Source organism: Schistocerca americana, chromosome 7 (genome assembly GCF_021461395.2).
Source record: "Schistocerca americana isolate TAMUIC-IGC-003095 chromosome 7, iqSchAmer2.1, whole genome shotgun sequence".
NCBI classification, from domain to species: Eukaryota; Metazoa; Arthropoda; class Insecta; order Orthoptera; family Acrididae; genus Schistocerca; species Schistocerca americana.
In genome coordinates, this window is record NC_060125.1 from 300,036,847 (window position 1) to 300,058,635 (window position 21,789).

At 41.3% G+C, this 21,789-nt stretch overlaps 1 protein-coding gene across 1 annotated transcript in view; it reads right to left on the bottom strand.

Moving 5' to 3' along the window:
* LOC124622550 (peroxisomal membrane protein PEX16) overlaps positions 1 to 15,633 on the bottom strand; it is a 47,997-nt gene extending 32,364 nt beyond the window's left edge. The window contains exons 1-2 of the mRNA XM_047148286.1: positions 15,411 to 15,633; positions 15,092 to 15,332 (exon numbers count right to left, since the gene is read on the bottom strand). Of these exons, the coding sequence (XP_047004242.1) occupies positions 15,092 to 15,332; positions 15,411 to 15,534 (365 nt within the window). The 5' untranslated portion in view covers positions 15,535 to 15,633. The remainder of the gene's footprint in view (positions 1 to 15,091; positions 15,333 to 15,410) is intronic.
* Between the last annotated feature and the right edge of the window lie 6,156 nt (positions 15,634 to 21,789).

Consider the following 21,789-nt stretch of genomic DNA (forward strand, 5'->3'; position numbering starts at 1 on the left):
CACACCAAGATGTGTGGGCCAGAGATCAGAGAGCATTAAGTGTCTGCATGAAGGTAGTCTTATATGGGCAACGACATAAGCTTTTTATCAAAAATAAGGGCCAAGAAATGGGACTGCTGCTTGCCTAAATAACGTTCTGGTTCGGGGTGTACTGTGGGTCGATGGCAAAAATGCACAGCATGTGTTTTGGAGGGAGAAAACTGGACGCCATGGGGCAAGGGCCCACACAGAGGCCTGTTGGTGGGCGCCATTGAGTTGGCACTCAGCAGATGCTACCAAATGGGAGCACACCAGGTGCATAAATCATTTACATACAACACTGGGGTAACCAGGGGACCAACAGAGGTTATAAGCCCATTGATGGTGATGAGGAAGAATGTGAGACCTCACACCCTGTGGGATATCGTTTTCCTGGATCTGAGGGATCCTGAGTGAAATGCCAACTCAAACTCTGAAGAGCCAGTGGGATACAAATTCACGGATAAAAGTTGGAAGGGAGCCATGAAAGCCCCAATCATGGAGGGCAACTAAAATGTGACAACGTCAAGCGGTGTTGTATGCATCATAGGTCGAAGAAGGCTACAACAAGGTGTCAGCAGTTGGTAATAGCCTGTCAGATTGCTGTTTCCAATCCGAGTAAATGGTCAGCTGTACAGCATCCTTCCCAGAAGCCACATTGATATGGGCATAAAATGCCCGAGAATCAAGTACCCGACATAATCCAAAGCTAACCAACCTCTTGAGCAGTTTACACAGTATGTGTGTCAAGCTAATCTTGCAGTAGCTGTCAAGAGACATTAGGTTCTTCCTGGGCTTAAGGATAAGGATAACACTATGCTGTCTCGCCATTGTGAGGGAAAGACATCTGAGAGCCAAATGCAGTTGAAGATCCTGAGTAGATGATGCCTCTGGGTGATGTCCAAGTGTTGGATCATCTGGTTGTGGATGGAATCCGGGACTGGGGTCATGTCATGTCATGTCACGCGAAGAGGTACAAGACTGCAAGAAAACCCATTCAGTGAAAGGTTCATTATAGGATTCAGCTTGTTGGCGATCATCAAGGAAGTGCATTGCTTGAAGAGCAAGACAGAATGCAGAATAAGAGGAAACAAGTTGTATTTCTGGTAAGTGATGGTAATATACATTGCAATTCCATTGAATTTTCATGTACTGAGAGTCCAGGTTAGACATAAAGAAGCCGAGGGGAGGTCATGTCACCAGGTCAGTGGTTGTAACTGACGAGGATGGCGTGACCTCCACAAATAAGACATCAGACTCATGAGAGTTAACACTTGCACTACAGACCATAAGGTTGATGGGTAAAAAGGATCCTTGTGTAGTACTAAAGTGGAGGCCCATGACTCAGCACAAAAAGGTCAAGATTTAAAAAATATCTGTTCTAATGCACTATCACAGTCAGTGGTCTCGAAGTTGCCTCTTAATGGGTTATGTGCATTAAAATCACACACTAAAGGAAAATAGGGTGAAAACTGGGAGATCAAACTGATGATCTCACAATATGTCACCTGTCCCTTGTGGGAGGTAGACATTAGGTACTGTGAAAGCAAGTGTTTCAGTTCAGCTAGGTAGGGAAAACAGCCACTACAGTTTCACTGCACTACATCTGCTAGTGTGTTCACTGGCAATCACAGTTTCATTTGGGTTATCATCATCAGCTGGTTCTCATCTACTTGGAAGTTTTTGGTAGTAATGAAGCAGAATCCAGGGCACTCAGAGCTGCCAGAATGCCTTCACCTTTTGTTTCTTTGTATCCTCCTCCTCCTCCTCATTAGATTTTGATTTGGTACAAGGAATACCTAGAAACAAGTCTGGCACAGATATACATATGAAGTAGCTTGCTGTAATCTAGACAGGGAATAGACAACTGTATTTATTCCTGGAGTCCTGATATGATAACAGATCAAATACCTTCAACTATTGAATCTCATATGCCCAGAAGAGAGAGACTTTTCTCAAACTGGTGCAAGCAGTTGTAAATAGGGGCATTCCTTTGTAGGGGTCATCTGCATTCTCCACACATATTCATACAACTAGATGTCATATGGCCACTTTTCATACACTTGAAGCACATAGGTAAACAATAATCTTAACTTTATCTGGCAGCAAGTCATTCTCAAACACCAAAATAAAAGCTCCAGTATCTTATCCGTTATCTTTAGGCTTTTTTGGGCCCAACAGATGAAATGGACACCATACCATTCTAAATTTCCCCACTTCTTCGACAAACTGGCTTTCATCTTAGCTTGTATTTGATGAGGGAGATGTTTCAGGTCAGTAAGGTAAAGGTAGTGACAATAGTCATTACAATTCCAATGGATTATGTTTGCATGTGTATTCAATGGCAGTGTATGTGGATCACTCTAATGAGATTTCTAGGCCATTTGAAAATAAGTTTTCACCACTGACTGTACTTGGGTTCCTGTGATGAGTAATTGTGACACGGATGTTGCCAAATTTGTCACAGTTTAACAATGCCTGAGATTTAGCGAGTACGACTGATTTAATCATAACAGCACTATTCCTTGTTTTGTTTATTGCAGTAACCTTGCCTTACTTGTCATTGATTTCCTCCCTAAAACATAATGGCTTAGTCTTTAAGAAGGATTCACCATCAGCCTTGGTACAGATCATAAAGTAAAGCACACATTTCCCCACTTCTTTGACAAACTGGCTTTCATCTTAGCTTGTATTTGATGAGGGAGATGTTTCAGGTCAGTAAGGTAAAGGTAGTGACAATAGTCATTACAATTCCAATGGATTATGTTTGCATGTGTATTCAATGGCAGTGTATGTGGATCACTCTAATGAGCTTTCTAGGCCATCCATCCAACAGCATAATTCAGCTTGATTCTCTTTATTGCAATTGGCCCACCATGGGGCCAACCACTCGGATCCACCTAAGCAATGCCCCCGTTATGTAGGTCATTGCCCAGAGCCCCTGTGTCTCAAATAAGGGAAACAGCACTCTTCAGTATTAACAGGGAGGAAACACAGCATGCCTCAACAGCATGTTCAGTGCATGGTCATTGGGGTACGAGTGTACCTGACTAACCCTTACATGGGCTGGCTGACATGCTGGGTAATGGGTGACTTTCCATATTATGTCCCTGCACTACTGAAAAAAAAAAAATGAAAATAAAGTAGGTCAAATATGAGAACAGGGGCCATTTGTAAGTAAACTGGAAAGGGGTGTGGATTTAATTAAAAAGTAAAATGCAGGAACTGAAAGTAAAGACCACCCATATGGCTGAGTTAACATATAATAAGGCATGCATTCATAGTTAATTTTAAGACAGGGAGACAATCATGAAACAGCACTGCGGCACAGGAAAAGAAGAAATGACACAATGGCTTTGTGCCCCATACTTGTCACATACATATTCACAGAATAGTTGAAAGCACCTTGGGGGGGGGGGGGGGGGTGACAGGAGGGGGTATTCAGATGCTAACTGCACAGTTGTGGATACCATGAGGACACAGCTAAAACTATAAATTACAATATCCCTCCTTCCCTTCTATTTTTTGTAACTGATTTATCATTCATGTGCATAATAAACACCTAAAAACTCAGATTTCTACATTATATATTACAGTTTTCTGTATCTACTTTGTACATTATTGATTCTTGAAGAAAAGAGTGTTAACACTGTGAGGACTGTGCAGTCAGTGTGTAGTTCAACTAGAAGAACTGTGCTTTATCATAGCTTTTCTGAATTTTGTCTAGCAGTTTCCACTGCATAGCACTTAAGTCAGTTTATCGCATTGGAAAGAAGTAGTTTCCTTTCCATGACCATTTATTTTATGTGAAAATTAAAACATAGTGTTTGCTTCTCAGTTTTGGTTATTGATAACTGATAACTTGATACCAGTGTCCAAGTTTAATGTGTACACCACCGAAGATGATCACTATGTGATCAAAAATTGATTCCGCTATTAATAAAACGTCAATATTACAACCAACACTGACATTCCTTTTAATTTTAAATTAAAACATGTTTTCGCAGCAACAATTTTTTAATCTTTTGTTTCCTAAATGCACACAGAATTAGAAATTGTTAGTATTAAAAATAAAACTGTTTGAAAACTTAGTTTCTAAATGAAAACAGCTTAGTTACATTTGCCTTAGTATGAAAAATTTGAATACATTTTGGAAAACAAAGTCTTGTGTCACATTCTTCACAACAGTACCTGCTATCTTTTCTTGCTACTTTCCCAGATTTTGCCTTGCTTTGTTCTGTGCAAAGCTTATGTCTCCTCTGAGGGCATTTTGTTGTTTCTGTAGTTGGAATCAATTTACAATATTTTTCACTGAGATGGTTTACAAGTGAACTATTTTGAGTGGAAGTTTATTCAACCAGGCTTTCCTTTTTCATGAAAGCTGATGCCAATTCATTGACAAAATTAACAAGATGTTTGCTAGTATGCCTCGACTTGTTATGTAAAATGTATAAATTTTCAATCATCATCATGAAAATGTGTCAAAAAAAGTTTCTTCCAATGCTGTATTTGATTACTATCAAAAGTGTAGCAGCCCATTAGCTGGTAGCTATGGTCTACACCGGCCTTGTTTTCATTATAATCCAATATATCTATCATTCCCAATTTTGTACTGACACTGATTAGATACATCACTTCGTGTTTTGTCATCAGAAGAAGTTCATTTCTAGTGCCTCCCCTTTTTACAAAGAGCAAATGGTCTTGTCTGCAAAATAAAAGTTACCTTCCTTTTCAGCTTCTGGGTAATTAGATTTTTAGCTAGCACTTTTCTGATTTTCAGTACTGTACTCTAAGGTCATTTTGAAAATAAATACAAAGCATGTAGCAGACAACAATCCAACCCATTTGCACTGTGACCTTGTGAGGTGCAATGCATCTGAACCAGGTGAGGGGTTTGGGATTCTAATTGGTCACGATGGATCCCTCTAGAAGGCACATGAATAGGTTGGCATCTGTCACTGCCCACAATCCCAAACCCCTCACCTGATTCAGATTCATTGATGACATCTGTGTAATCTGGAATGAGGGTGAGAACACACTATTCAGATTCCTCCAAAACACTGTCTCCCCCATTCATTTCACCTTGTCCTCCTCAACCCAACAAGCCACCTACCTCAATGACGACCTCCATCTCAAAGGTGTCTACATCAGTACTTCCATCCATATCAAATCTATCAAGCCAGCAGCAATACCTCCACTTCAAAAGCTGCCACCCATTGCATACCAAGCAGTCCCTTCCAATCAACCTAGCCATCTGTGGCCATTGCATCTGCAGTGACAAACAGTTCCTCTCAAAAGGTACTGATGATCTCACCGAGGCCTGCACAGACCATAACTACCTTCTGAATCTTGTAGAGAAACAAGATATCCTGTGCCTTATCTCTCCAGTCGCTCACCACCTCCCGAAGTCCCACCGTCCAGCCACAGAAAAGTATTCCCCTCTTGACTCAGAACCACCCAGGACTGGAGCAACTGAATCTCACTCTCTGGCAGGATTCTGAATACCTCTTACCAAGCCCTGAAATGAGGAATGTCCTACCCACAATCCCAAAGTGGTATTGCACCACCCACCAAACCTACACAATATCCTCATCCATTCCTATACAACCCCTGCTTCTAACCCCTTGCCTCATGGCTCATATCCCTGTAGTACACTTAGATGCAAGAGCTGTCCCATGCATCCTCCCACCACCACCATCACCTACTCCAGTCTGATCATAAGCATCACCTACCCAATCAGATGCAAGGCTACCTGTGAAACCAGTCATGTGATCTACAAGATAAGTTGTAACTATTGTGCTTCATTCTACGTGGGCATGACAACCAACAAGCTGTCTGCATGAATATCCACTGACAAACAGTAGCCTACAAACAGTTGGACCACCCACTTGCTGAGCACACTGTGCAGCACAATGTTCGTGATTGTAATGACTGCCTCACCACTTGTCTACATCTACATCTACACAATTACTCTGCAATTCACATTTAAGTGCTTGGCAGAGGGTTCATCGAACCACAATCATACTATCTCTCTACCATTCCACTCCCGAACAGCGCGTGGGGAAAACTAACACCTAAACCTTTCTGTTCGAGCTCTGATTTCTCTTATTTTATTTTGATGATCATTCCTACCTATGTAGGTTGGGCTCAACAAAATATTTTCGCATTCAGAAGAGAAAGTTGGTGACCGAAATTTCGTAAATAGATCTCGCCGCGGCGAAAAATGTATTTGCTTTAATGACTTCCATCCCAACTCCCGTATCATATCTCTCCACTATTACGTGACAATACAAAATGAGCTGCCCTTTTTTGCACCCTTTCGATGTCCTCCATCAATCCCACACTGTGCAGCAATATTCTAACAGAGGACGAACGAGTATAGTGTAAGCTGTCTCTTTAGTAGACTTGTTGCATCTTCTAAGTGTCCTGCCAATGAAATGCTACTTTTGGCTCGCCTTCCCCACAATATTATCTATGTGATCTTTCCAACTGAAGTTGTTCATAATTTTAACACCCAGGTACTTAGTTGAATTGACAGTCTTGAGAATTTTACTATTTATCGAGTAATCGAATTCCAACGGTTTTCTTTTGGAACTCATGTGGATCACCTCACACTTTTCGTTATTTAGTGTCAACTGCCACCTGCCACACCATACAGCAATTTTTTCTAAATCGCTTTGCAACTGATACTGGTCTTCGGATGACCTTACTAGACGGTAAATTACCGCATCATCTGCGAACAACCTAAGAGAACTGCTCAGATTGTCACCCAGGTCATTTATATAGATCAGGAACAGCAGAGGTCCCAGGACGCTTCCCTGGGGAACACCTGATATCACTTCAATTTTACTCGATGATTTGCCAGCTATTACTACGAACTGCGACCTTCCTGACAGGAAATCACGAATCCAGTCGCACAACTGAGACGATACCCCACAGGCCCACAGCTTGATTAGAAGTCGCCTGTGAGGAATGGTGTCAAAAGCTTTCTGGAAATCTAGAAATACGGAGTCAACTTGAGATCCCATGTCGATAGCGGCCATTACTTCGTGCGAATAAAGAGCTAGCTGCGTTGCACAAGAACGATGTTTTCTGAAACCATGCTGATTACGTATCTATAGATTGCTTCCTTCGAGGTGATTCATAATGTTTGAATACAGTATATGCTCCAAAACCCTACTGCAAACCGACGTCAATGATATAGGTCTGTAGTTCGATGGATTACTCCTACTACCCTTCTTAAACACTGGTGCGACCTGCGCAATTTTCCAGTCTGTAGGTACAGATCTACCGGTGAGCGAGCGGTTGTATGTGATTGCTAAGTAGGAAGCTATTGTATCAGCGTAATCTGAAAGGAACCTAATCAGTATACAATCTGGACCTGAAAATTGCCCGTATCAAGTGATTTGAGTTGCTTCGCAACTCCTAAGGTATCTACTTCTAACAAACTCATGCCAGCAGCTGTTTGTGTTTCAAATTCTGAAATATTCCATTCGTCTTCCCTGGTGAAGGAATTTCGGAAAACTGCGTTCAACAACTCCACTTTAGCGGCACAGCCGTCGGTAACAGTACCATCAGCACTGCGCAGCGAAGGTATTGACTGCATCTTGCCGCTTGTGTACTTTACATACGACTAGAATTTCTTCGGATTTTCTACCAAATTTCGAGACAATGTTTCGTTGTGGAACCTATTAAAGGCATCTCGCATTGAAGTCCGTGCCAAATTTCGCGCTTCTGTAAATTTAGCCAATCTTCAGGATTTCGCGTTCTTCTGAACTTCACATCCTTTTTCCGTTGCCTCTGCAACAGTGTTTGGACCTGTTTTGTGTACCATGGGGGATCAGTTCCATCTCTTACCAATTTATGAGGTATGAATCTCTCAATTGCTGTTGCTACTATATCTTTGAATTTGAGCCACATCTCTTCTACATTTGCATAGTCAGTTCGGAAGGAATGGAGATCGTCTCTTAGGAAGGCTTCTTGTGATACTTTATCTGCTTTTTTAAATAAAATTATTTTGCGTTTGTTTCTGGTGGATTTGGAAGAAACGGTATTGAGCCTAGCTACAACGACCTTGTGATCACTAATCCTTGTATCAGTCAAGATACTCTCTATCAGCTCTGGATTGTTTGTGGCTAAGAGGTCAAGTGTGTTTTCGCAACCATTTACAATTCGCGTGGGTTCGTGGACTAACTGCTCGAAATAGTTTTCGGAGAAAGCATTTAGGACAATCTCGGAAGATGTTTTCTGCCTACCACCGGTTTTGAACAATTATTTTTGCCAACATATTGAGGGAAGGTTGAAGTCCCTACCAACTATAACCGTATTAGTGGGGTATTTATTTGTTATGAGACTCAAATTTTCTCTGAACTGTTCAGCAACTATATCATTGGAGTCTGTGGGTCGGTAGAAGGAGCCAATTATTAACTTAGTTCGGCTGTTAAGTATAACCTCCACCCACACCGATTCGCACGGAGTATCTACTTCGACTTCACTACAAGATAAACCACTACTGACAGACACAAACACTCCACCACCAATTCTGCCTAATCTATCTTTCCTGAACAATGTCTGAGACTTTGCAAAAATTTCAGCAGAACTTATTTCAGGCTTTAGCCAGCTTTCTGTACCTATAATGATTTCAGCTTCTGTGCTTTCTATTAGTGCTTGAAGCTCAGGGACTTTCCCAGCACAACTACAACAATTTACAACTACAATTCCGACTGTTCCTTGATCCAAGCACGTCCTGTATTTGCCATGCACCCTTTGAGATTGCAGCCCACCCCGTACTTTCCCGAGGCCTTCTAACCTACAAAACCGCCCAGTCCACGCCACACAGCCTCCGCTACCCGTGTAGCCGCCAGCTGAGTGTAGTGAACTCCTGACCTTTTCAGCGGAACCCGAAACCCCACCACCCTATGGCGCAAGTCAAGGAATCTGCAGCCAACACGGTTGCAAAACTGTCTGAGCCTCTGATTCAGACCCTCCACCCGGCTCTGCACCAAAGGTCCGCAGTCGGTTCTGTCAATGATGCTGCAGATGGTGAGCTCTGCCTTCATCTCGTAAGCAAGACCGGCGGCCTTCACCAAATCAGATAGCCGCTGGAATCCAGAGAGAATTTCCTCAGATCCAAAGCGACACACGTCGTTAGTGCCAACATGTGCCACCACCTGCAGCTGGCTGCACCCTGTGCTCTTCATGGCATCCGGAAGGACGCTTTCCACATCAGGAATGACTCCACCCAGAATGCACATGGAGTGCACACTGGATTTCTTCCCCTCCTTAGCCGCCATATCCCTAAGGGGGCCCATTACGCGCCTAACATTGGAGCTCGCAACTACCAATAAGCCCACCCTCTGCGATTGCCCAGACCTTGAAGGCTGAGAATCATCCTCTGAAACAGGGCAGGCAGCTGCATCTGACTGAGCCAGAGACAGTACCTGAAACCTGTTTGTCAGATGTACCATGGAGGCTTTCTGATCAGCCTCCAGGGACGTCTTTCGCTGCCTGACACACCTTGGAACGACCTCCCAATCAACCACAGGCGAGGGCTCAGCCCCACTGGGGGCAGCAACCGGGACAACCACAGCAGCAGACCGATCTGGGGATAGATGGGACAAGGTTGACATCCCCGTTATACCCAAGTCCGGCTCCCCACAGTGGTGCCCACTGGCAACAGCCTCAAGCTGCGCGACCGAAGTCAGCGCCGCCTGCAGCTGTGAGCGAAGGGATGCCAACTCAGCCCTCATCCAAATACAGCAATCACAGTCCCTGTCCATTCTAATCGATGTTGAACCACAGTTACTGAAACACGAGTCCGTGCCTAGATAACGCAAGGGAAACACGCGAAGAATGTATGAACTAATCTGTACAAATGCATAACGACTGCGCTACAATCTGCCTGAATTTACGATTACAGTAACTAAAACTCGAAATTACACCTCCTATACGAAACTCACATGCAATTTAAGCAAGAATCTATGAAGTAAACACAGAAAAGAAGCTGTATACGTATCTTTCTGCGCTGTCGATGTGCACCAACTGGGAGCTCAGACCATCTGGATCCCTCCTACCAGCACCAGCTTTTCTCTATTGTATAGGCAGAATCTCTCCCTGCAATATATCCTAGATCCCTGTAACCCTCACAGCCTCAAGCTTCGTTAGCTGTTGTCAGGAGCAGGAAATTAGTGCTTATCATATCACCAGCAGCGAGGTCATTAGAGATGGAGCACAGGCTTGGATCAGGGAAGGAAATTGGCTATGCTTTTTCAAAGTAACCATCCCAGCATTTTCCTGAAACCCTGAAGCGATTTAGGCAAAACAGGGAAACCTAAATCAGGATGGATGGATGCGGGTTTCAACAGTCATCCTCCCTCATGGGAACCCAGTGTGCTAACCATTCAGTCATTGTCCTTCATCAACCTATCCCCTTCCCTGTTGCCATTCTACAGCCTTCTATTCCACAAGCACATGCACAGTTTTTTCTTCTCTCCTTTTCTCTTCCCCCCTGTCCTCTCCCCCCCCCCCCCCTGTCTAACCTCTTAACTGCACTTAGCTGCCCTACCCTCTCTCCACCGCATCCCTGTATGCTCCCACAAACAGCACTTTACCATCCCCCACCAGTACCCTGCTCCTCCTTCCCCACCCTCCTCCTTTACCCCCAGATTGCTCCACAGATTGCTTCTCCCATCATGCACAGTTTCTCAAAGTCTGGCCCCAGCAGCCAGAGACAATGTTCATGTGTGTGCGACTGCATTTGCGTAAATATGTGTGTGTGTGTGTGGGGGGGGGGGGGGGGGGGGGGCGCATTAGTAATCATCTTCTTATACCTGTCTGTGACGCTACTTCTCCACTATGTGGTGAGTAGCTTTTTCATAATATTGTCATTATTCCATCCCGGATTTTTTTATTGTATTATTAAAAGTATTAGCCATGGAGTCTGTCATGATTCAAACACGAAGAGATTTTTAAGATGAGAATGAATGCAACAAACTTCAAGAATAAACAGAGATATGTCTTATTCTAGTATGACTCCGCTGTCACAAGAGACCTGCGTAACTTTTTTGGTTAATCCTTCAAAAAGTCATTTCCTAATTTCTGTCGTGTACCCGTGGTCTTGGGGTACCGCCTTTGATTCGTAAGCAAAACGTCATCGGGCCCAGGTTCGAATCCCACCACTGCTTAAATTTTGATTAATAATCAGCATTGGCGGCCGAAGACTTCCAGCATAAGAAGTCACCTTCATTCTGCCAACAGCAGCCTCGTCAAAGAGGGCAGGGGAGCGGACACAAGGTTCAGGGCACTCTTGTCCTAGGGGTGGGAAACTGCCCCTGAAGGCAGAAGAATCAACAAAGATCAACGGCATGAGGACGCAGAAGGCAATGGAAACCACTGCATTAAAGACACATAACATGTATCCACAGGACATGTGGCCTGTAACTGAAGAAGTGTCATGATGATCTCTCCCTCAGCAAAATATTCCGGAATAGTCCCAGATTTGGATCTCCGAGAGGGGACTGACAAGGGGGAGATAACCATGAGAAAAAGATTATACAATCAACAAAATAATAACATTCTACAAGTTGGGGTGTGGAATATCAGAAGCTTGAACACAGTAGGGTAATTAGAAAATCTGAAAAGTGAAATGCAAAGGCTCGATCCAGATATAGTAGGGGCCAGTGAAGTGAAGTGAAATGGAAAGAAGACAAGGATTTCTGTCAGATGAGTATAGAGTAATACAAACAGTGGCAGAAAATGGTAAATGGGAGTAGGATTTGCTGTGAATAGGAAGGTAGGGCAGAGAGTGTGTTACTGTGAACAGTTCAGTGATAGTGTTATTCTTATCAGAACGACAGCAAACCAATGCTGACAATGATAGTTCAGGTATACATGCCGATATCGCAAGCTGAAGACGAAGAGATAGAGAAAGAGTATGAGGATACTGAAAGTGTAATACAGTATGCAATGGGAGATAAAAATCTAATACTCATAAGGGACTCGAATGGAGGTGTAGGGGAAGGGATAGAAGAAAAGGTTACAGGAGAATATGGGCTTGGGACAAGGGACGAGAGAGGAGAAAGATTGAGTTCTATAATAAACTTCAGCTAATAATAGCGAATACTCTGTTCAGGAATCAAAAGAGGAGGAGGTATACTTGGAAAAGGCTGGGTGATACGCAAAGATTTCAGCTAGATTACATCATGGTCAGACAGAGATTCCGTAATCAGATACTGGATTGTAAGCTGTCCCGAGGAGCAGATATAGACTCAGATCATAACATAGTAGTGATGAGGAGCAGACTGAAGTTTAAGATATCAGTTAGGAAGAATCAATACGCAAAGAAGTGAGATACAGAAGTACTAAGGGATCACGAGATACACTAAGTTCTCTAGGGCTGTAGATACAACAATAGGCATTAAAGCAAGGGTGATAGCATTAAGTGTGCAACGGGAATTCCACTGTTCAATGTAGACAAGAGAGTGGATAGGTGGAAAGATGATACTTAAAGCCTCTATGAGGGGAAAGATTTGTCTGCTGTTATAGCAGAAGAAACTCCAAGTTGCTGACAAGAATAATATACAGAAGAATGAAAAGAAAATTGAGGATGCACTAGATGACGATCAGTTTGGCTTTATGAAAGGTAAAGGCATGAGAGAGGCAATTCTGACGTTGCTGTTAATAATGGAAGGAAGGCTAAAGAAAATTCAAAACACATTCATAGGATCTGTCAACCTGGGAAAAGTGTTTGACAATGTAAAATGGTGCCAGATATTCGAAATTCTGAGAAAAGTAGGGGTATGCTACAGGGAGAGACGGGTAATATACAATATGTACAAGAACCAAGAGGGAATAATAAGAGTTGATGACCAAAACCGCTCGTATTAAAAAGGGTGTAAACAAGGATGTAGTCTTTTGTCCTTTCTGTTCAATTCATACATTGAGCAAGCAATGATGGAAATAAAAGAAAGGGTCAAGAGTGGAATTAAAATTCAAGGTGAAAGGATATCAATGATAAGATTCGCTGATGACATTGCTATCCTGAGTGAAAGTGAAAAAGAATTACACGATATGCTGAATGGAATGAACAGTCTAATGAGTATGGAGTATGGATGGAGAGTAAATCGAAGAAAGATGAAGGCAATGAGAAGTAGTAGAAATGAGAACAGTGAGAAACTTAATATCATGATTGATGGTCACGAAGTAGATGAAGTAAAGGAATTCTGCTACCTAGGCAGTAAAATAACGAGTGAAGGACGGAGCAAGGAGGACATCAAAAGCAGACTAGCAATGCCAAAAAGGGCATCCCTGGCCAAGAGAAGTCTACTAATATCAAATATTGGCCTTAATTTGGGGAAGAAATTTCTGAGAATGTACGTCTGGAGTACATCATTGTATGGTAGTGAAACATGGAATATGGGAAAACCGGAAAAGAAGAGAATTGAAGCATTTGAGATATGGTACTATGGACGAATGTTGAAAATTAGATGGACTGATAAGGTAAGGAATGAGGAGGTTCTGTGCAGAATCGGAGAGAAACGGAATATGTGGAAAACACTGATAAGGAGAAGGGACAGGATGATAGGACATCTGTTAAGACTGAGGAAATGACTTCCATGGTACTAAGAGGAGGGAGCTGTAGAAGGCGAAAACAGTGGAGGAAGACAGAGATGGAATACATCCAACAAATAATAGAGGACGTAGGTTGCAAGTGCTACTCTGAGGTGAAGAGATTAGTACAGGAAAGGAATTCGTGGTGGGCCGCATCGAACCAGTCAGAAGACTAATGACCCCCCCCCCCCCCCAAAAAAAAGTCCTAAAAATAACTTCTAGTAATCAATGGAAACCACGGCAAATCTAAATAAATATTTCTGTTGTCCAGTGTCTTAATCACTATCACTTCACTTGATAAGGAAGTCAGGCACCATTATAATCTTTGACACTGTCAGATGTCATGCCAAGTAAGCATATACAAGGGAATTGGGGGGGGGGGGGGGGCGCACGGTGGCCAGAACAGAGGGGGAGGATAGGAAGAGAGTCTTTCAGGGCTAATGTCAAGAATATGGGGAAGAACAAGAATAATAGAATAATTTCTTCAACATATAGAAATTATGGCACTATATCGTTACACCAGTGGGGGCATGCCTTCAGATGTGCATTCTATGTACATACAGTTTCCATTTATGTTTTTGACATGACAGATGGTGCACAACAGAAATGGACCTATCATCAAACTCCAGTGGCAAACACTACAAGAGAACTGCTGTTCACCATGGAGGATCCTAAAAATATATTTCCTAGGAAGAGTTGGGTAACACATTATATCTTCGCACATACATCTCGCAAAATGAAACAGATGCTGGAGCATTTCCTGCGCTTATCGAGAGTAGTTTTCACAAAACAATATTTGTCAATGGGCAAAAAAAATGGTATAGTGGTACCAGAAGTTGCTTCACCACAAAACAGAAGGTGACTTGCAGCACATAGAATTTCAGGAAATAAAATACGTAACAAAGATTAACTTCTCTTTGTTACCAGAAGCGTTTGTTCCTCGAGGGGAGGTGGGAAGCCTGGCTGCTGAAGCAATTATGTTGGTGAGACCTATTGCATTAAAACATTTTCAGAAATACCTGTTTTGTGTAGAGGCGTTGGTTGCTGGTGTATGTATGAATAACTTTAACAACTTGTTTCTTTAGGACTGTCGCGAATGACATTGTGAACTACAATAGTTGCATACGATAGTGTTTAATAACTTCTTAGCCTCTCTAGAATGAGTCATTGCATGAAGTAGGTACAGGAGAAGTAATTTAAAGGCAACTAAAACAGACAAAACACATGATTCACTGTGGATGTGATAAATTAATTTTCTGTTAGTGAGGAGAGCAGTCAGTACGTGCAGCAGGAATATCACAAAGAGACACTTTTAACAATAACTGCCACCCTTTCATTGCATTTGTTTATGACTGAAAGTGAATATTGCAAAGCAATGTTGTTATATTGTTCAAATGTAGATTACCTTAAACTCATTGTTTCATTTTTTATGAATTTTTGTTGGCAATTGTCAACATTTACTTACTTTATAAGCTGCAGAATGACAGCCACTGTCCATTTTCCTCCTGATCCCCAACGGCGTCTTGCCGCTACTTCAATAAAAACCTCTGAATATTCTATGACTGTCAGCCATATCTTCAACCTGTCTGCAGGTCCCCCTTTAATCTTACATGTCGAATTATGAATGATACGGTCATTGAAAAGCACCAGTAAGTTCGACACAGAGTATATCAGTTCAGAAAGTACACTGGAGTGGCTGATTCTGCCTGAAAATGAAAATTATGTTATGTAAATACATGCTACATGACACAGTCAAATGGAAATCACAAAAACCAAATACACACCTGCTACAAAATACGAAACCCATTTGACAGTCGATTCAACATCACCTGCGACTTGTGGATTGTTGCAAACCCATTGCCTGTACGACTCGTACAGTTCTGAGAACTGACGGGCGATTGTTGTCATAACTGACACTACCAAATCATATATATACACAAGCCTTCGCAGTCTTTCTTCCTTCTACGTCCTCAAACCAATCCACTTTACCACTCATCTTTGTTTACTAAGCCAGCCCAAAGATAATGAATATTGCTGCCACTGGGTCACGGCCGCCTCTGTTGACGACACATTCAACTTTCATGATAAAGTGCTTTTTACGAGTACAGTACATAAAGTTTTGACAAAGTGGAAACCACAAATAGTACTGGTACATTAAAAGAAATTATAAACATTTCTCACACTCACAACTTTTACAAAATTCATATTTAATATGCCCTGTCAACAAACCAGCTGGCAAACAATGCAGTTAACTAGTAAACACACTATAAACATAATGATTGAAGCGATTTTGACAGTAGAAATAAGAAATAAATGGTAGTAATGAGATAAATAACGAAAGGTCAAAATTATCTACACTTCAATTATTTCATATCCCCGAAAATATCGTTCCACACAAAGCACTGTACTTTAGGAAAATACTTATTATATAAGTTGCAGAACAAGCTGTGCCAAAACATCAACTGTACTGTGTAACAACGCAAGATTATTGGATTTCCTATGTCAGCTACAGTTTGTGGTATTGTAGCTGTTCACTATTCTCCGAAATAACTGGATTAATAGATTCGTATCGAACTGAAAAACCAAATCTTTATTATTACTCGGAAAAAACACTAAATCACAGTCTAACGTAAGAGTCGCGACACTCCGTCTCGTTTTTGTCGCCCACAGTGACAGCAGGGCTCCAAGTGGCCAGAAGGCGACATTTCTGAATACGATAGATGATGAGTGCGAATACTAACGTTTATAATAATTTACAACGTAGTTTTTACAACAGGGAGTGTATGATGCTATATAACAATCGACACCACATTTGTCCTTGTTTAGTTTCCTAAGGCCTCTTGGAGGTACGAAACGATACATTACAGGACAATTCATTTACGATTCTCTGGTAATGTACAGGCAGTTGCTGAATAATATCGTTTTCCTTTAACCCTTTCAGACCTGGTGGTCACAATTGTGTACATAAAGTTTGTTCACTAATATTTCGCTGACAAGAAATGTCAGGTGCATCCAAACCCACTTTTCACATTTGTGTACGTTTCTTTTAGCCATTATCCAGCAGCTGCTGCTCTCTTGTGAGCAGTCTGTGAACCACATAGCAAAATATACTCTCTGGTGTTGTCTCTCTGTGGGAAGCCATTACTCGTTGACTTTATTGCTATAATAGTCACATTGTGGGTTTTGTTTATGAATGTTTTGTGTGATTTCCTTCTTTTGGAAACATTAGACATTCTTTCAGTGGAATTTTCAGCAATTTTATTCAGTTCATATTTGTGTTATGTACCAGGTAAGACTAATGTACACATTTGTGTACAACAGGTCCTTAATGGTGTAAAATAGAAAAAATAACCTAAAATGTGTGTCAGCTATATTTGCATGACTATGGTAGTTACGTATGGGAATTTTTCAATTAATTTCAGTATCAGCAGCAAGAAAGGAGAATAACTGACCTGTACATATGATTTTATTTTATATTGCTGGATTTTGACTTACAAATATGGATAAGAAATATCTTTCTGTGGAGAAAGATTGGGACTTGATTATGGTGGCGTTTCTGACATTAGTTTGAGAGGAGATGAGGATGGCAGTGTACCACTTATTGAAAGGCAGGCTCTACAAATAGTAAGACGTGTTGGAGCAAATAAAGTGGGTGTGAATGATGTGTGTAGAGACACCATATCTGAAGATGAAGATGATGGAGAGGTAGTGGATGATGAAATGAACTTTTTATGCAATGAAAACAACCCAGAATTGAATAACCTGTATGACAACATGATGGTGACACCTAAAGAATCCATAAAATGGAAACACAAGCCTCTAAGTACCATTGCAGAAACATACAAAGCTCCAAATTTCGAAGAATCTCTCTTGTGTTCTCCAATGCAATACTTCAAAAGATATATACCAGATGATTTGTTCACTAGCATGGCAGCACATGCTCATATTTATGCATTACAACAAGGCAAAATCTCATTCAAGCAGACAACTCCTCAAGCATAAGAGATGCTATTTGGTTTGCATATATTGACTGGCACCTTGAAATTTCCCAGATTATGAATGTATTGGGATACAAGCCTGAAGGTAAATGTATTTTGGGAAAACATGTCACGAGACAGATTTTTAGAATTACGAACAAATTTACACTTGGTGAACAATCTGGAAAAACCACCTGAAAATAAGTATAAATTTTACAAAGTCAGCCCAATTTACTCAGCCGTTCGAAAATGCTGCAGTGAACTTCCTATAGAAGAGAATGGTGGTGTCAGTGAACGAATTATTCCTTTCACTGGGAAGTTTTCTGCAAAGCAGTGTGTCAAGGGGAAACCAAGTCTATGGGGAATCAAAGTCTTCATGTGAAAAGAGTGGAATAGTGCATGATTTCCTTTTGTATCAAGGTATCAATGCAGCAGGTACTGTCCATCAAAACAGATCTAGAAAGAACTTGCCTTTTTCAGATGATAAAACAATAATGAAACAAACCAGAGGTTAGTCGGAAGAATTCACTAGTGTTGATGACATTACCATGTGTAAATGGTTAGACTATAGGCCAGTTGTATTGTGTTGAAACTTTGTTGGTAAAGGCTCAGTGGATAAAGTTGAGTGTTGGGACAAGAAACACCATAAATATTTGACAGCAGAAAGACCTGAAATAGTGAGAAGATATAATCATGCAATGGATGGTGTGGAACCATTTGATCAATTGACAAGCTACTACAGAGTTTTCATCAGATCTCGAAAATGGGCTTTCCGTATGATTTTTCATGCTGTTGACTTTGCCATCGTGCAAAGTTGGTTGGCATACAAGATGCAGACAACCTGTCTATCCAAAAGAAGAAGCGAATGGACCTTCTTTCCTTTCATATCAGGGTAGCAGATGGATTGATACTGTGCCAGAAGAAAGTGACTGAAAAGAAGAGGGCGCGTCTGTCTGATGAAGAACTGGCTTCAGACATCAGAGTAATACCAAGAAGAAGAGGAGAATTATGAGCAGCTACAGAGATACAGTTTGATTCCATTGATCATTTGCCTTTGCATGATGTAGGAGCTCCAATTCGCTGCAAATTTCCAAAATGTACAGGGCGTTCTAGAATTCAGTGCAGAAATGTGAAGTACATTTATGTCTCCAAAAGGACAGAAATTTTTTTTTGCAGTTTCATGCGAAACTTTAAAATCAGTGTTTTGACCATTGTTGTTTAAATAAGAACTGTAATTTGGAATTATTTTTATTGTTTCTTCTGTTTTAAAGGGAAATAAAGAGTGGCATACTTGATCCATAGTGTTAATTTCCGTAATGTATGACATGGAGCTCGAGACCTGATGAACACAATTGTGTACATTAAATATCTAGAAAACTAGAGATCAGGTGAAATTTTTGCTTAGAAAAATGTTGTCAGGATAGTCACCTGAATGTAAAAATATTGTCAGATATTTTTTAATAAGTAAACAAAAAATCAGGTCTGAAAGGGTTAATAACAGAAGATTGCTGATAAGCACCAGAACACCAGACCTTTTGCAGAAACATGTCTTATACCTACGTAACGAAGCAAAGTTTTATCCATCACTCTTTCAGTCAAATCAGTGAATGCAGAGTGTAGGAAACCTGCATGGAATGTAATACCTACGTTATTTAACTGATCAAATAAGCCACCACAACTGTTTCTTAGGGAAGACAATACAAATGTGATAAGCAATCATCAAAGCAATAAAACTGTTCCCCAACACAGAAGAAACCAATTGCACAACTGTGGCTAAATCTGAGCTGCAAACTGCAAGAATCTTCAACACATCCGCATTCGAAGTGAAAGTAATTACTTTTACAAAATGATTCGTGTATTAGAAAGACGAGTGTAGCACTAGAATGGGCGAATCATTAGACTACACATAATTTTTTTTCCAAGTGTCAAGGAATGTGGCTATGATAATAAAACAGACATCAACAGAAATATACGCTTCTCATGCATGAAATATGTGTTTATAGTCTCTCGTTTTCAGGAGAATAAGCTTCAAATATACGCATACTGGGAAGTATTTCTTCATGAATAAGTAATTGCAGCTTATGTCATTGATCAGTGTGATTGGGCTGTTTTTACACGTATTTCACGGTAATTCATGTCTCTTAGTAATTCACTGACACCTGAAACGCAAAAATATGACAGCAATTTCATTATTTAAGGAGAAAATAACTAAAAACAAGCATTATCCTTACAATACATGTGAGGTCTGCTTTCTCACCACTTGGAGCGCTAGTGCTGCTCCAGCTGTCAAACGGTAACAACTCTTATACCAGAGAGGGACGTGACTGCGTGTATTAGACTGTGACTAAACTGTGACTATCAGTAAATTACAAAGAGTAAACAACGGCGTTAAACCTCTCAGCCCTCTCTGGACTACCGTCACTCTAATACAGAGCTTAACAACTGGCCGGTTTTGAGCGCGAGTACTCGCGTCTGCTCAGGCACGTGCTCGCGAGCAGGTGCAAGGTCGCGGAGTAGGGAGGGAGGGGAAATGCGCGCGCACGTTTGAATAGGGTCGCAGCGTGCCTATTGAATTCGCGCCGACTGTGTAACGTTTAAAGTACTACTATCAGCTCTAACAGTCACTTCGCTGGTTAAGAATCGTGTCAAGTCGCCGTTGTGTAACCCCAACCACGCTTTCGCAGTTCAACTCCCATTGGGAGGAACTGTATCTGTTTACAGAAAAAGATGGTGTTGCAAAATGTTTAGTATGTCACAAAACGCTGAATTCTTTTAGGAAATTTAATTTGCAGCGACATTATATGTCGTACCACGCGAAAGACTACGGAAGTGGAAAATGTGATGAACCAGATCGTGCACAGGAAGTTATTAAACTTAAAAGAAAGCTATCCGAAGAAGATCTGGACGACGAAGAAAAATCAACTGAGGCAGCTCTCAGAGTGAGTTACAAAATTGCTTTGCTTTTAGCAAAATCCCTGCGCCCCTTCACTATGGTGATTTAATAAAAGTATGTTTGGTAGTTGCAGCGGAACATTTGAGTCCATCTCAAGTTGAACAGTTTCGGATTGTGCCATTATCTAACATGACCATTATGCGTCGTATACAGGACATCGCAGACGACGTCCAGAGCCAGCTTGCAAATATCTGTAAAGATTTTATGGCGTATTGTCTAGCTCTGGACGAAAGTGTTGATATCACTGGAACAGCGCAGCTTGCCATATTTATTAGAGGTGTTAATAGAGATCTTCAGGTGAGGGAGGAGCTCCTCGATGTAGTAGCCATGAAGAACACTACAACTGGAGGTGATATTTTAAGTAGTGTTGGAAATATAGGATTGTAGTGGACTTCTTTAGTTTCAGTGTCTACAGACGGTGCACCAGCGATGACGGGGAAAAAGTCAGGTTTCGTTGAGCTGTTGAAGGAGAAAATGCAAAAACTGACCATGCCGAATGAAATAAGGGGCGTTCACTTTGTGATCCACCAGGACAACTTATGTGCAAAGAGTATCACTCTAAAAAATGTGATATAAGGAAGCATGGGCTACAACACAGGCAATTTAAAAGCTTTCTTGAGCATGGAAGCCAGTATGGTAGCCTGCCTTATTACAGCGAGGTCCGCTGGCTTAGTCGTGGCGAATTATTAAATCGATTTTTTTGCGTATTAGATGGGATAAATATGTTCATGGAAATAAATAACGTGTGTTCCTGAATTGAAAGAGCCTTCATGGAAATGTGATCTCGCGTTCTTAGCAGATTCAACTAGCCATCTGAATGCTTTGAACATTTCACTACAAGGTAAAGATCTGCTAATTACTCATTTCATAGATCGAACACGAGCTTTTAAAATGAAATTGACGCTTTGGGTGAGTCAACTGGAAACAGGAAATCTAGCTCATTTTCCTAAATTATCATCCGTGCAAGATGTTCACAAAGACTGTGAACGTTATTCACATAGTTTAGTTGCCCTTAAGGAAGAATTTGATCAATGCGTTCAAGATCTGACAGCACTAGGCAGTGATTTTGATCTGTTCTCCTCTCCATAATCAGCGAATATTGAAGAGATTCGTCCTGAGCTGCAACTAGAAATTATTGACCTCCAGTGTGACAGAGAATACAGAGACAAATTTCAGAACAAGAAAAACATTTTGGAATTCTACAGACACTTCCCTCAGGATAGATTTCCTCGT